General features: G+C 36.8%; 1 protein-coding gene across 2 annotated transcripts in view; it reads left to right on the top strand.

The window, feature by feature from the left end:
• The window catches only part of LOC105226902 (zinc transporter 1), a 254,752-nt gene that overhangs the window by 234,374 nt on the left and 6,563 nt on the right, over positions 1 to 13,815 (top strand). For both annotated transcript variants that reach the window (XM_049453882.1, XM_011206026.4), the window contains one exon: positions 11,993 to 12,339. In XM_049453882.1, coding sequence (XP_049309839.1) covers positions 12,151 to 12,339 — 189 coding nt within the window. In that variant the 5' untranslated portion in view covers positions 11,993 to 12,150. The remainder of the gene's footprint in view (positions 1 to 11,992; positions 12,340 to 13,815) is intronic.

The following is a 13,815-nucleotide window of genomic DNA, read 5'->3' as shown; positions in this document are numbered from 1 at the left end:
TTGATTCTATAGAATATTTGAAGAAAGCAGGCTCGTATTCTAATCATCACTCAGCAACGCTTTTTCAGTTTTACCCGCCCTCATTGAATTAAAGGTATTACATAGACATATTTACAGAAATATATACATATATCTTGAGTCTTGAAAATTAATTCAATTGTGGATAACCGTCACAATATCTCAGATTTTGATTACAATAAATTGAATATGCTTACGCAGGAATCGAGCGATGCCCATATGCACCATGGGAACGTATGTATACGAATATGTAGTACTTATGCCCACCTAATTGTAGCCAAACAATAGCCCAATCAGCAGCCAATTTGCTCATAAAAGCACGTTTTGTACTATAGGCAAACTAAAATGTCGCAGCAAAAATCGAAAAAAGTCCATTCGAAGTAAAAAAAAAGTTCGAAAATTGTTCAAAATCCTTTGCAAATATATTCTAAATAAAACACAAGCTTCTTTAAAATACGAATGTTTTCTACAAAAGATAAATAACCCCAACTAGTCAAAAACTAGTTTTTTATAGAACCCTTGCCTCTAAAAACTACTCTAAATGCCGCAGATATGTACTTATATGTGAATCATCCATACTCTTTCATTTGTTGCGATATCTAAGCAGTAATTGAATAAATCGCGGAAGTGGACATTTACAGTTTAAATAATTGAAAACGTCATTAGAACTTGCACATAAAATGAATTATTGTTGTGTGTGCATGCCCTGTAGGAAAGGAAGGCTTACATTTGATATATAAAAAATATAACTCTACTAGAGGACCCGCCTACGTTTTTCTGTGACTAATACATAGGTAGTACTACTAATACCATCTATATGATTTTTATTAGTTAGATTATAAGTATTAGTTAAGGAATAATAGCATTTTGATGAAGCACCAAAATGAATCAAAAAGCATTTCGTGCGTTAAGAAATAATTGGTTTTTGGGGTAAAAATACTATTGAATTTGGGCTTTGCATCAATGAAATCAATCGAGTCCAATCGACTGTCAGCTTAGTGGACTGCATATGTATACGGTTCTCAAGCCTGGAAAGACAAAAAAATCGGCTGGCAAGGTTATGGCATCAGTCTTTTGGGATGTCCGTGGTATATTATTCATCGAATGATAAATGAGCCAGTTTAAATTCATTGCATTGTGTATTTGATTGCAGTTATATCCTACCATTCCTAATATTTAGCAGTTTTATAATTTTTCAGGAAGGATCATTTGAAAATGTACGCATATATATTTTCAGCGTTCCCGTTTAAATATTGCATTGCTCTGTGCAATGCTTTGAAAAGATTTCTGTATATCTCAAATTTTAATAGACTTTTTTATCAACACTTCAGTTATGCCATTTTTTTTTATGCCAGACCTTTTGCAATTGTAAATTGCCTGTCAAGATACCCCCTCCAACAGTTAGCAGGTATGAAAAAAATGTTATAGCTACCCATAGATGTATTGAATGACCCAATTTATTACTTAAGAACGAACAACTCTGTCCACAATATGAAAACTTCATCTACAGATGTCGCCTTTTACTTTGGCATCGTTTTGTTTAATGCACGTTTACGCCAATTTAAGGTTTGGATATTGGATACTGCGATGTTAGCGCCATCCATCGGTAAAACATTTAAAATTAGCAATCAATTACAAATGATAAATTAATGCAAAAAACATTTTTCAGTGGATAAAATTGTAAATCTAAACCATTCTCGAATCTCCTTGAACATACACACAAAATTTCATCAAAATCGGTTCATCCGTTTAGGAGCAGTTCAAATGCAAACACACGGTCAGAAGATTTATATATATAAAGATAAAAAATTTAACTCTATATACTGATTTAATAAAATAACGTATTTGATGAGAAAGTTTTGAAAATATTATTGAAACTCTGAACCTTCGAAAAATACATAAAGCTTGACATAAGTCCACCCTTGTGCTCTCTTCAGTTGTTGAGCTTTGAGCACCAAAATCGCCTTAAGTGTGATTTGCTACAACTTTTGGTCGGAATACAAACTTTGTTAGGTTTATGTTACCCAGAGTATATACATACATATGTGAATTGTTACTTTTCCGAATTTAAGAACTCTTTCGAGAACATAAAAAAAAATATTGAATTTACTTAGACCCAGAAATTGTACAACATTGGTTACAACCTTCAACGAGTTGAATGAAGAGCTCCCACTAGTCACTAAATTGACAATGAGTATAAAGGAAAGGAAATGGGTCTGGTGGTGATCAAGACGAAGCATCTCCTGTCATCGAAGAAACAATTGTCGCACTCGCGCACAACAATGTCAACCTCGAATTCCAAACAGAATAACTCTTCCCAACAGGTGCTACTTCGGACTGAGTAGGCAATTGAGAAGTAGAGTTCTCTCTCGACGAAGAAATTACTCGTTATGCCTGTCCTGCTCTTTGGTACAGAGGCATGGCCGATGACAACATCTGACGAGTCGACGTTACAAGTTTACGAAAAAATGATTTTGCGGAAGGTTTATGGTGCCATGAGCTGTACGAGATATACGACGACATTGATAAAATTCAGCGAAGTAGAAGGTAGCGGCTATGCTGGCTAGATTATGACGTCCTTATCGATGAAAACACTTCAGCTCTGAGAGTATCGCCCGCACCGGGCGAAGCAGAGCAGGAGGAAGATCTCCACTCCGTTGTAAAAATCAGGTGGAAAAGGACGTGACTACACTTGGAATCACCAATTGGCGCCAAACAGCGAAAAGGAAGAACGACTGACGCGCTGTTGTAAACTCGGCTATAACCGCGTAAGCGTTGTCTACGCCAATAAAGAAGAAAAAAATAAAGCTCTCATGTCCGTAAAAGTTTACTTCAGTTCGTATCTGCTCAAAATCGTTTTAAAAATCAAAAGTGGTCATTAATTGTCCCAAAAAGAAAACCGTTTGTCATTTATTATCTTATGAATCTCATTAAAAGTCCATTCATGCTCAGCTGGTTTCATTATTTATGCGTCACGTGATTGAGAACAGAGTATGGAAATGTCTTCGAATTAATTTTTTGAGTGAAAATTTTTAACTGAAAAGAGAGAGAATGCTATGAAATTTTATTTTGAATTTTAATAAAAAAAACTAAACAATTCTCAAAATCGCTAGGATTTTTCATAGCGCAAAAAATATTCACACATATTCTTTGGTTTGGTTAGGTGGGTTAGATAAATGGCTGATTTTCGTGAGGCCACTTGGACTGCTAGAGATGCTTGTGCGTTGTGATGCCCAAAACACCAAAGTACAGATCAAAAAGATCTGCATATATCTACAAAGCCCCCCGAACCGGCTAATACATATCTACCTCAGCCTATTCGCCGTAGAAAATATGAAAACCAAGATCTCGTCTGAATCGAAGCATCAATAGAAATAAAAATATCAAAGGTCAGTTTGAATGACAGCTGTATGCTATAATGGTCCGATATGGATGACTCCGGCGAATGCGTAGCTTTTTAAGGCTATTTGAGAGTAGCAAACTATTATACCCTATCCAGTGCATACAAATAATTATAAAATTTATATACTTCCTGCATTGCGTTCATAAAACATTTTGTGCGCGCACTTTCACAAAATACGTCACTGTGTCTGTCATTATAAGATATTAATGTGATTATGTCAGTGTGTTTGTGCATGTGTAACAATTTAAATTTTTTACTGCGCGATATCACTGACCTGTGACAGACATACAAACACACAGACAACTGTATTTTTTATAAAAAAAGATGCACGTTTCTTCTTTTAATTTGGATTTTTGTGTGAAATTTATAATGTTACCTTTTTAGTGTCGTGGCATATTCGTGCATCGCACTTCAAGTTCAAGGTGCGATAACATTTAACCCGATTGCATTTTTAATAAACAACAACAACAACATACATGCATATTTTATTATATTAAACAATTAATAATAGAAATTAAAAATTATAAATACATATTTGCTATAATTATTTATATATTCATATAAATATGTATGTATGCATAATATAGTAGGGAAGCCCGACAGTTGCGGCTTGTTGTTGTTTTTTTCTTATGAAAAGTGCAGAATTATTAAAAAAAAAAATTTTTTATTAAAATAATTTGCTTATTCATTGTTATTTGAGCTACGTATGCGCATACATATAACGGGTGATCCAAGTATACGTACTTTTCTCAATAGTCTTTACGACAGATCACGCGGTAGACGTGCCAAGCTGTCATGATATTTTTATTCAGTTTTGTTTGGCATTTCATCATGGAAAGGCTTCACCTAAACAACTTTTACAAATCGTTCAACTTTATTACGAAAATTCATGTTTTGTAAAGAATATGTATCGCGGACTTCGCTCAACTTGCGGTCAACATAATCGGCCCACTAAGCGTACTATTCGAAACACCATCACCCATCTTAAGACCCAACGTTCATTATTGGATAATATTCGACAGAATAGACCACGTCCAGCATACAGCCGTAGCTGAGAGCGTACACGAAGACCGTGGAGAGCCGATTCGCCGCCGTTCACAGCAACGTGGACTAACATATGGAACGACTTGGTGCATTTTACGTCGAGTTCTTAAATTGAAAGCGTATAAAATGCAGCTTGTGTAAGAACTAAAGCGCCTCGAACTGTCCAAACGACATCCCTTCGCTATGTATATGAGCTCTAGAAATGTTCCAAGCAGATCCGACGTTTTCGAGCCAAATTTTGTTCAGCGATGAGACGCATTTCTGGCTCAATGGGTATTTAAAAACGCATAATTGCCGCATTGGGGACGAAGAGCAACCTGAAGATATTCAAGAGCTGCTATTTCATCCAAAAAAACAAGGGTTTGGTGTGGTTTATGGGTTGGTGGAATCATCGGTCCATATTTCTACGAGATTGATGCCGGTGAGAAAGTGAACCGTCAACGGCGACCGTTATCGCTCAATGATAAGCGACTATTTCATAACTGGAATTGAATTCGTGATCTCGGCGACATTTGTTCTCAACAAGACGGCGCCACTTCCCACACAATTAATGGATTTATGAAGAGCACACTTCGATGTGCACATAATTTCACATGTTGGGCCCAGTGATACCACACCGTTTACTTTTTACCTGTATTATATGAGAGATATATAAAGTCAAAAGTCTATGCGGACAATACCGCTTCGATTCAGGCCTTGGAGCAAAAAATCGCGCGTTGCATTCGCCAGTTACCAGTCAAAATACTCGAACGAGTCATTGAAAATTGGACTCAACGTATGGACCATCTGAGACGTAGTCGCGGGCAATATTTGAAAAAGATAATATTCAAAAAAAAAATTCCGTGTTTTTTCTTAAAAAAAAGTACGGAATCTCGAAATGGATCACCCTTTATTAAAATATACATATATTAGTATGTGTTATAAGACTTCAATGAGCCCGCTTTTGCTAATTAGATTACATTTAAAGTATCTACAATTGTCATCAATTTCAAGGTGACGTCAGGAATTATGACTTGATTAAGATGACGATGATGTCGGCATAGCTCATTTATACACAATTTGTTAATGCGCTGATTACACGGAAGATGCATATGCACTTTTGTAAGTATGTAGAGTTATAAATTTTAACACGGACTTATACTTTTGCACGTCATTGGTGTGTTTAATTTAATTTGATTCTAATTTATAGTGCTTTATGTTTGCTCGAAAGGGCAAAATTATGTAAGCTTGTCTCGGAAAGTAATAGTTGAATTTATGAAACGCTGAGGGACTGCATTTCGTTAATTACGACTCAGATTCACTTTTTTGGAGTTATGTACTCGCAGCAATTTATTACATTACCTTTAGAGAATATAAATGAAAAACAAGAAAAAAGTTGCCTATAGCTGAACCGAAACTGGCAGACCCTACACAAGTAACAAAGTTTCCATACAAGAACTTGATTTTGTTTGTACAGTTTATATGACAGTTATGTCATATGGTGGTCCGATCTGAACAACGCTTTCAAGTATTGTAGCATTGTCTAAGAAAATAATCTATGCCACATTTGATGAAGATATCTCGTCAAATAAAGAAGTTTTCCATACCAGCACTTTATTCTGATCGTTCAGTTTGTATGACAGCTATATGCTGTAGTTGTCCGATCTGAACGATTTCTTCGGAGATTGCATGATTGTCTTAAACAATAACTCATGCCGAATTTCTCGAAGATATCTCGTCAAATGAAGAAGTTTTCCATACCAGCACTTTATTCTGATCGTTCAGTTTGTATGACAGCTATATGCTATGGTGGTTCGTAGTGAGCCGTTCCAACATATGAACAGCTTCTTGGTGAGAAAAGAACAAGTGCAAAATTTCAGATCGATATCTGCAAAGTTGAGCGACATATCTTAGCTGTCTTCCATTCGTCAATCGTTACCCTCCAGCGAATCGAACAATCTATGTGTAGACTTCGTAAAAAAAAGTCGCGTCACCCTAATGCACATGTCTCAATTATCAGTTACTTGCATTTTTGGTTGACCGCATGCCGCCAAAGCGATATCACCATCGTACTATGTAACTGTATATTTGCATTTCTAATCTATTGGAATTATTTTCAGCAAACTTTGTAGGCTATCATAACCATTTTAAATCAACTTTCGATGCTGATAAAGTGTTAATTGAAGTATAGAAATTTATTGACAAATTTCATATACAAAATGACGGGGTATTATTATGAAAAACGGGTGCAACTGGGCCATTAGTACTTTTACAGCGGTCAAGTGGCTATTTTTGGCATGGCAATATGTACAATAATAATTGAAATAAATTCCAGGTTGGAAAGTCAAGTTCAAAAATCTTGCAAACACGTACGCTACAAGTATATACAAATGTATGCATATGGATATATTTGGCTGTATGTGCATATATAACGGGTGATTTTTTTGAGGTTAGGATTTTCATGCATTAGTATTTGACAGATCACGTGGGATTTCAGACATGGTGTCAAAGAGAAAGATGCTCAGTATGCTTTGACATTTCATCATGAATAGACTTACTAACGAGCAACGCTTGCAAATCATTGAATTTTATTACCAAAATCAGTGTTCGGTTCGAAATGTGTTTCGCGCTTTACGTCCGACAAATTTTGTTCAGCGATGAGGCTCATTTCTGGTTGAATGGCTACGTAAATAAACAAAATTGCCGCATTTGGGGTGAAGAGCAACCAGAAGCCGTTCAAGAACTGCCCATGCATCCCGAAAAATGCACTGTTTGGTGTGGTTTGTACGCTGGTGGAATCATTGGACCGTATTTTTTCAAAGATGCTGTTGGACGCAACGTTACGGTGAATGGCGATCGCTATCGTTCGATGCTAACAAACTTTTTGTTGCCAAAAATGGAAGAACTGAACTTGGTTGACATGTGGTTTCAACAAGATGGCGCTACATGCCACACAGCTCGCGATTCTATGGCCATTTTGAGGGAAAACTTCGGACAACAATTCATCTCAAGAAATGGACCCGTAAGTTGGCCACCAAGATCATGCGATTTAACGCCTTTAGACTATTTTTTGTGGGGCTACGTCAAGTCTAAAGTCTACAGAAATAAGCCAGCAACTATTCCAGCTTTGGAAGACAACATTTCCGAAGAAATTCGGGCTATTCCGGCCGAAATGCTCGAAAAAGTTGCCCAAAATTGGACTTTCCGAATGGACCACCTAAGACGCAGCCGCGGTCAACATTTAAATGAAATTATCTTCAAAAAGTAAATGTCATGAACCAATCTAACGTTTCAAATAAAGAACCGATGAGATTTTGCAAATTTTATGCGTTTTTTTTTTTAAAAAAGTTATCAAGCTCTTAAAAAATCACCCTTTATGTATGCCTGCATATGTATAAAATGTTTTATATGCACGCCTTCAAGCCTTCCTAGTAAGTGCCTAGACCCTTGAAGGTGTTTGTTTAGCATCTTTGTTGTTGTACTTTGTTTACTATAAACTTTAAAATATGAATAAATTAATTAGCGCTGTATGTAAATGTTATTCAACTCAAAGCGGCGCTCATGAATGCGTCTGTGTGTAAGCGTCTGCTTCGATCAGCTGAGCGAGTTGTATTGGCAAGCACGCGTAACTATTTTTTATTAGCAATTGTGTCAAGTTCAAATGTTTTTAACCCATTTTTGTAATATAAACGCATACTTGTACAAGCCGCACACCTACACATGCATACATATACACTTACACTTGCCTATTTTGCGATCGTTGCTGAGGTGCTGCGCCGACGCTGTGAGGAAGAAGCACTTTTTACCATTACATATGAACATAGTATGTATGCATATTTGTTGTAATGCAAATGCAAACAAAATAAAATTGATATAAAAAATTGGCAACGCTGGTGAACCAACATTAATTGAGCGTTGAGCTGAATGCAAATGGGACACATTGTTCAGCTTGCTGCTGTCTTAAGTAAACATGCATACATACATACATACATACATTAAATCCGAACAATAGCCTTCTGAACGTCATACATAACCGAGATGTCAGTGTACTGGCTTACATATTTATATGACCAGCGTTGTGTCCACAAGCAAATGCGTGGGTGCCCATGAGATCCAGCACGTCACATTACTGTAATACTACGTGATCTGCACAAAATTCAGTAGAAGGGTGCGATTTTAAGTTGATTTGAAAAAAAAACACAAGAAAAACAATAGCTGCGGCTGCACCAAAGCTATAATACAGGGTTTGTCCGGAAAGTAATAGTACTGATTTTCTTCCTCCGCGACTGTACTACGGAGCGTGCGCGCATTGACTAGATTCGGGGAACGTCCTCTACCCCGCTAACGAACGAGTGGCTGGTCAGTTGTCTCCGAGCAGCTGAAGAGTCAGGACAAACATTTTCGCGCGACATTTTTCTGTGAGTGGTGCAAGTCGAAAATGCAGCGTTCGTTGGGGCGGAGATACGCGATTAAATTCTGTGTGAAACTCGGTAAATCTGTAGTAGAGACGTTTAATATGATCAAGCAGGCTTATTCACAGGTGACGAGTCATGGATCTTTGAGTATGATCTCGAAACAAAGAAGCAATCTTCTGAGTGGCACACACTGGCGTCTCCTCGCCCAAAAAAAGGAAGAATGAGGTAATACAAGGTGAAAACGTTGCTTATCGTGTTTTTTTTGACATCAAAGGCATCGTCCACCATGTGTTTGTTCCTCCTGGACAAACCGTCAACCCAAAGTCTTACGTTGAAGTCCTCAAGAGACTCAAACGAAGGGTCAATAGAGTGAAGCGATGTCGCTTGAAAAGGTCGACCGGCTTCAGTTCTTGCGCAAGCTCTGTTTGTACGCTTTCAATTTAAGATCTCGACGTAAAATATGCCAAATCTTTCCATACGTTAGTCCAAGTTGCCGCAAACGATGCCGAATCGACTCTCCATGGTCTTCATGTACACTCTCAATTACGGCTACTATATTTTCTTCACTGCGTGCTAGACGTGGTCTCTTCGGTCGAATATTATCCTATAATAAATGCTGGGTGTCACGATGGTTAACGGTGTTGCGAGTAGTACGCTCAGTAGGCCGATTATGTTGACCATAAGTTGGGCGATGCTTCTTTACAAAACATGAATTTTCGTATAAAAGTTGTTCAAGCGAAATACTGATAACCTCGTTCTAATTTCAAATATTTTATTTTCAAATTACATATATCGCCGCAGCCAGAAATGGTAGTGGGCGAGATGAAATTGAGTCTTGAAAGAAACCAAGTTGACATTTGTCAGCTGGCCGTTGACATATGTATGACAGCTGACGGCACAATTCATCCCTGTAAACTGTAATAACACGACAAAAAGTTACGCTGTGTCGTTTGAAGGTGTTAAGTGCTCTGTGGGTGAACAGTTGCTCAACCACTGGCATGTGGCCGCATTTGTTCGTCTCAGAATCTAAATAGTTGAATGAAATCATCACCTCAGTATGATGCTCATTAATATTTAACGAAAGCCGCAAATTTGCATTTCATGACGCCGGTTGCTCCTCTTTATACACTAGTTAAGTGATTTAATTGAAACATTGTTAAACGATTTTAATGTCTTTATTAGTGTTATTGCTATTGTTGTTGATAGAAAGGCAGTGCAAATGATAAAGGAATGCACACATACTTACATGCATGCACCCATAAAGTCACTAAAATGGATATTCAACGCTTGCAATCTCATTACGAGCTAATTAATGCAATGCCAGTCAAGGGTCTGTGGTTTGTAAGCGATCAATTTCACTTTGATTTATTCAATGAGGTTATGTGACATAGTTGTTTAGTTGAAATAAACACAAGTTATTTATGTATAGCAGTTGTATAACAAGCTATAGATCAGTGAACAGTGCCGAGCCCACAAATTTTATTAAAGCGAACAACGAAATTTGAATTTAGTTTCTATTACATATGTTTTAATAAATATATAATGGATATTTAAATGTTGCTTATTAAAAGATATATATTTTTAGACATTTTGCTCTCTCTTAAATTATGAAAATAAACTTCCCTGTAACTTTGGCAAGTGACGTCCGCCAAAATCTTTAGGCTCACCGCATGAGTGTCAACAGGACAGTGTCCAATTAAAACCCCTATCACTACGACCATGTGAACCTTGTTAAAAACTAATATTTCCATGGACCATTCGTGTTTCCTTCTGGTATAATATAGCTTGCTGAGCTCGCGCTTAGGCCGCGTGCACAAGGACAGGGGAACTTCTGCTTGTTTCCATTGTAATGAGATTTGGGTGTGGTTGCCTTTTCTTGCAAGCTCTTTTCCAGCGACTCCGCCCCATCCAAATATTCTACTGAAAAATGTGTGCGGAGAACGTAACCCACTAGTGGACTCTACGACAGAGTTTGCAATATAATCAGCGATATAATCGAAGTGTGAGTGGATCTTAGAAAGTTCCCCACTGGAACCCTTAGAGTCTCCGGCTTCCCGGGTGCTATATGTAAAATGATATTAAGTGCCATCGTTGGTATTGTAAGTAGTTCAGCGGTACCACTGAGAGCTGCTCGTTGAACACATTTAGTGAGTCTGGCTTTACCGAGCGTTCTCCACCAGACTAATACACCACAGAGCAGTATTGGCATAATTACGGTTACTTAAAGCCAAAACACAACTCTTGACAAGAGTCTCTACCGTTTCCTAATAGCTTCTTTATAGCAATATAAGGCAAACATTGCCTTCCCCGACCTCTCCTCAATATTGGTTTTGTATGATAGCTTTCTATCAAGAATGAGGCCCAAGTACTTCATCTTTTTGACAGGGTGAAACCGAGAGCTTCCCAGTTTTATTTGGATTGGCAGCTAAGCCGCTTCTTTTCCACCAGCTAGCTAAAACCTTCTCGTATCAAAGAATTTTTCTTTAGTCATAAAAGCAATAAAGCATGTAAAGCTCTTTGGATTAGAAAAGTAAAAAATATGAATCCCGAAATTATTATTTTCTGGATTTTGTATTTGCAATCGACTTTGCAGGTTGCAATTTCCTTGGAAACAGAAAAAGACATATAACGCTCTTCGGATTAGAAAAGTAAAAAATATGAATCCCGAAAAATTCTGGATCCCGAAATTCTTATTTTCGGGATTTTGTATTTTTTTATTTTACTGCATATATGCAAAAATCTATATGGCAACTACGACCCTAAAAAATTCTATTTTTCAAATTAAATTGCTTAATACCTGAAAACTCTCTCAGAGCTACATGGCGTATGAGTAATGTGGCGGTGGTGTTTTTTTTTTTCCTTTTTTTAATAATTCGAATTTCAGATTCTGTTTGGGCAACAACTCCGAATTTTTCATAAAATTACTACAAAAACAACAATACAATAATATATTTAATCATCGTGCTTAAAATACGACGAATCCACTGACCTATCAAACTACTCTTGTATAGCTTAAGGCACAAAGTAACACGATAAGCCCTTATAAAAATTTATAACACGCAATTATAGTCATTAAAAACACTTGCACTATATTCCAACTCAACTTATTAATTGTTTTATATTTTTATTACAGAAAATTAATTTCGTTGAAGTTAAAATATCAACGACAGGAAAATTTGGGTAAATTGCTGTGATTCTCAAACACATTGGAAGATATCTTACAGGCACTATTACAACAACACAACAAAACTAAAATATAATATCAACTAAAATTACAACAAAAGCAGTAAAATGCCAACAAAAGATTTATTCCAGCAATGTCAGCCGGTACAGTTATATATTGTGCTGACAATGTCCGTCGGCTATTTCCTCGTACAGCTGGTACTCAGTCATATAACACATGCGCTAACGCTGCTCATGGCATCCTATCACATGTTATGTAATATTTTTGCGCTAATCGGCTGCATAGTAACAATAAAGGTAAGGTGAAAAGAAAGTACTGAAAGCATTTATCTATGACAAAAAATTTCAACCCAAAATATCACTAACAGTAGGCTTTAGTTTGAATAATTTATAACATTTATTACAGTTTTAGTACAGACATATACATATAGAGTGTTCGTGATAAATAAGTAAGCAAAGCCGTAATGACTATAAATTTCTTTAAAAACATTGCCGACACAATTAAATTTAACTGTTACTAAATATAACCTCATTAAGCTGGAAGATTTATCGAAATAACAACTTTGTTTACACTTTTCACATTTGACAGCTGTCATTAAAAGCTCAAAAACTAAAATAAACTGTGATCAGTTTTCGACTTTCTCACTTTTCACATTTGACAGCTTTCATTTTAAGCTCAAAAACTAAAATAAACTATGACTAGTTACCGAATTTTTCACTATTCATATTTGACAGCTGTCATCTGAAGCTCTCAGCTGTCATTTTAAGTTAAATCTAACTTTGTTTAATGTACAGAATGTCAAATACATCAGTGACAGCTATACCGTAATGGTTCATTTTAAGGATTTATAGCCTTAGTAGAGTTTTCTGTATGACATTTATCAAATTATTGACACTTTTCAGTCAGAGATAAGACAGCAGAAACTGGGTTAGTTTTTTCTTAAAGCACGATTAGCAGCTATACAAGAAAGCTATAAATAATTTTATTTTTCTCACTACAAATGCTTTAAATGAAGTAATTGAGCCAAGCTATTAGCTAGTTTCTTTACTATGCACCCAACAATATATTGATTAGATTTAATCTTATCTGTGCAATACTAAACCACCTCGAAGCCAGTCAAAATATTGCTGAAAAAAAGCCTACAATAAAAGACCAATAAATTCATCATACTTATCAGAGAAATACATAGATAAAAATAAAGTGAAATGGTGTAGTAATTGACAGAACAAATTTGACCTGCGTCAATTATATACAAGAGAGCGGTTTTTTTTCGAATATACATACATACATGTTTTTTATACACCGCAATAATCCGTCAGTTTTTGAGGTATCAATCTGAAACTTTGCATACGTCCTTATGTCGCTAAGAAACTGCTCATTTGTTGGGACCGCCGATAACGGACATATATAGCTGCCGTACGAATCGAGATGACCAACATGGTCAAGTATCTTGGCCCCACTCTGCGGTGAAAGCAGCATGTTGACCTAACCATGGTCAAAGCGACTAAGGCACTAATGGTGTGCAATCGACCAGCTGGCAAATATTCAGGCCAAGGATCGTTAGGTGGTTTGGGCCTCAAAAGCTTCGCAGACTTCGGTAAGGCTACAATTTTCAAAGCTGCAACGACTCGCTGGCATCTGCATGTCGGGTGCAATGCGCACTTCACCTAGTAATCGATCATGTGGCCCAACACACATTGCTACAAATGACAGCAGAAGGGTGTGGCAGCGGTAAGGAAAGCTCGCCCGATCGGATAAAAGAGTTAAGTGGT

Source organism: Bactrocera dorsalis, chromosome 3 (assembly GCF_023373825.1).
Source record: "Bactrocera dorsalis isolate Fly_Bdor chromosome 3, ASM2337382v1, whole genome shotgun sequence".
NCBI classification, from domain to species: Eukaryota; Metazoa; Arthropoda; class Insecta; order Diptera; family Tephritidae; genus Bactrocera; species Bactrocera dorsalis.
This window is presented reverse-complemented; position numbering and strand designations above follow the sequence as displayed.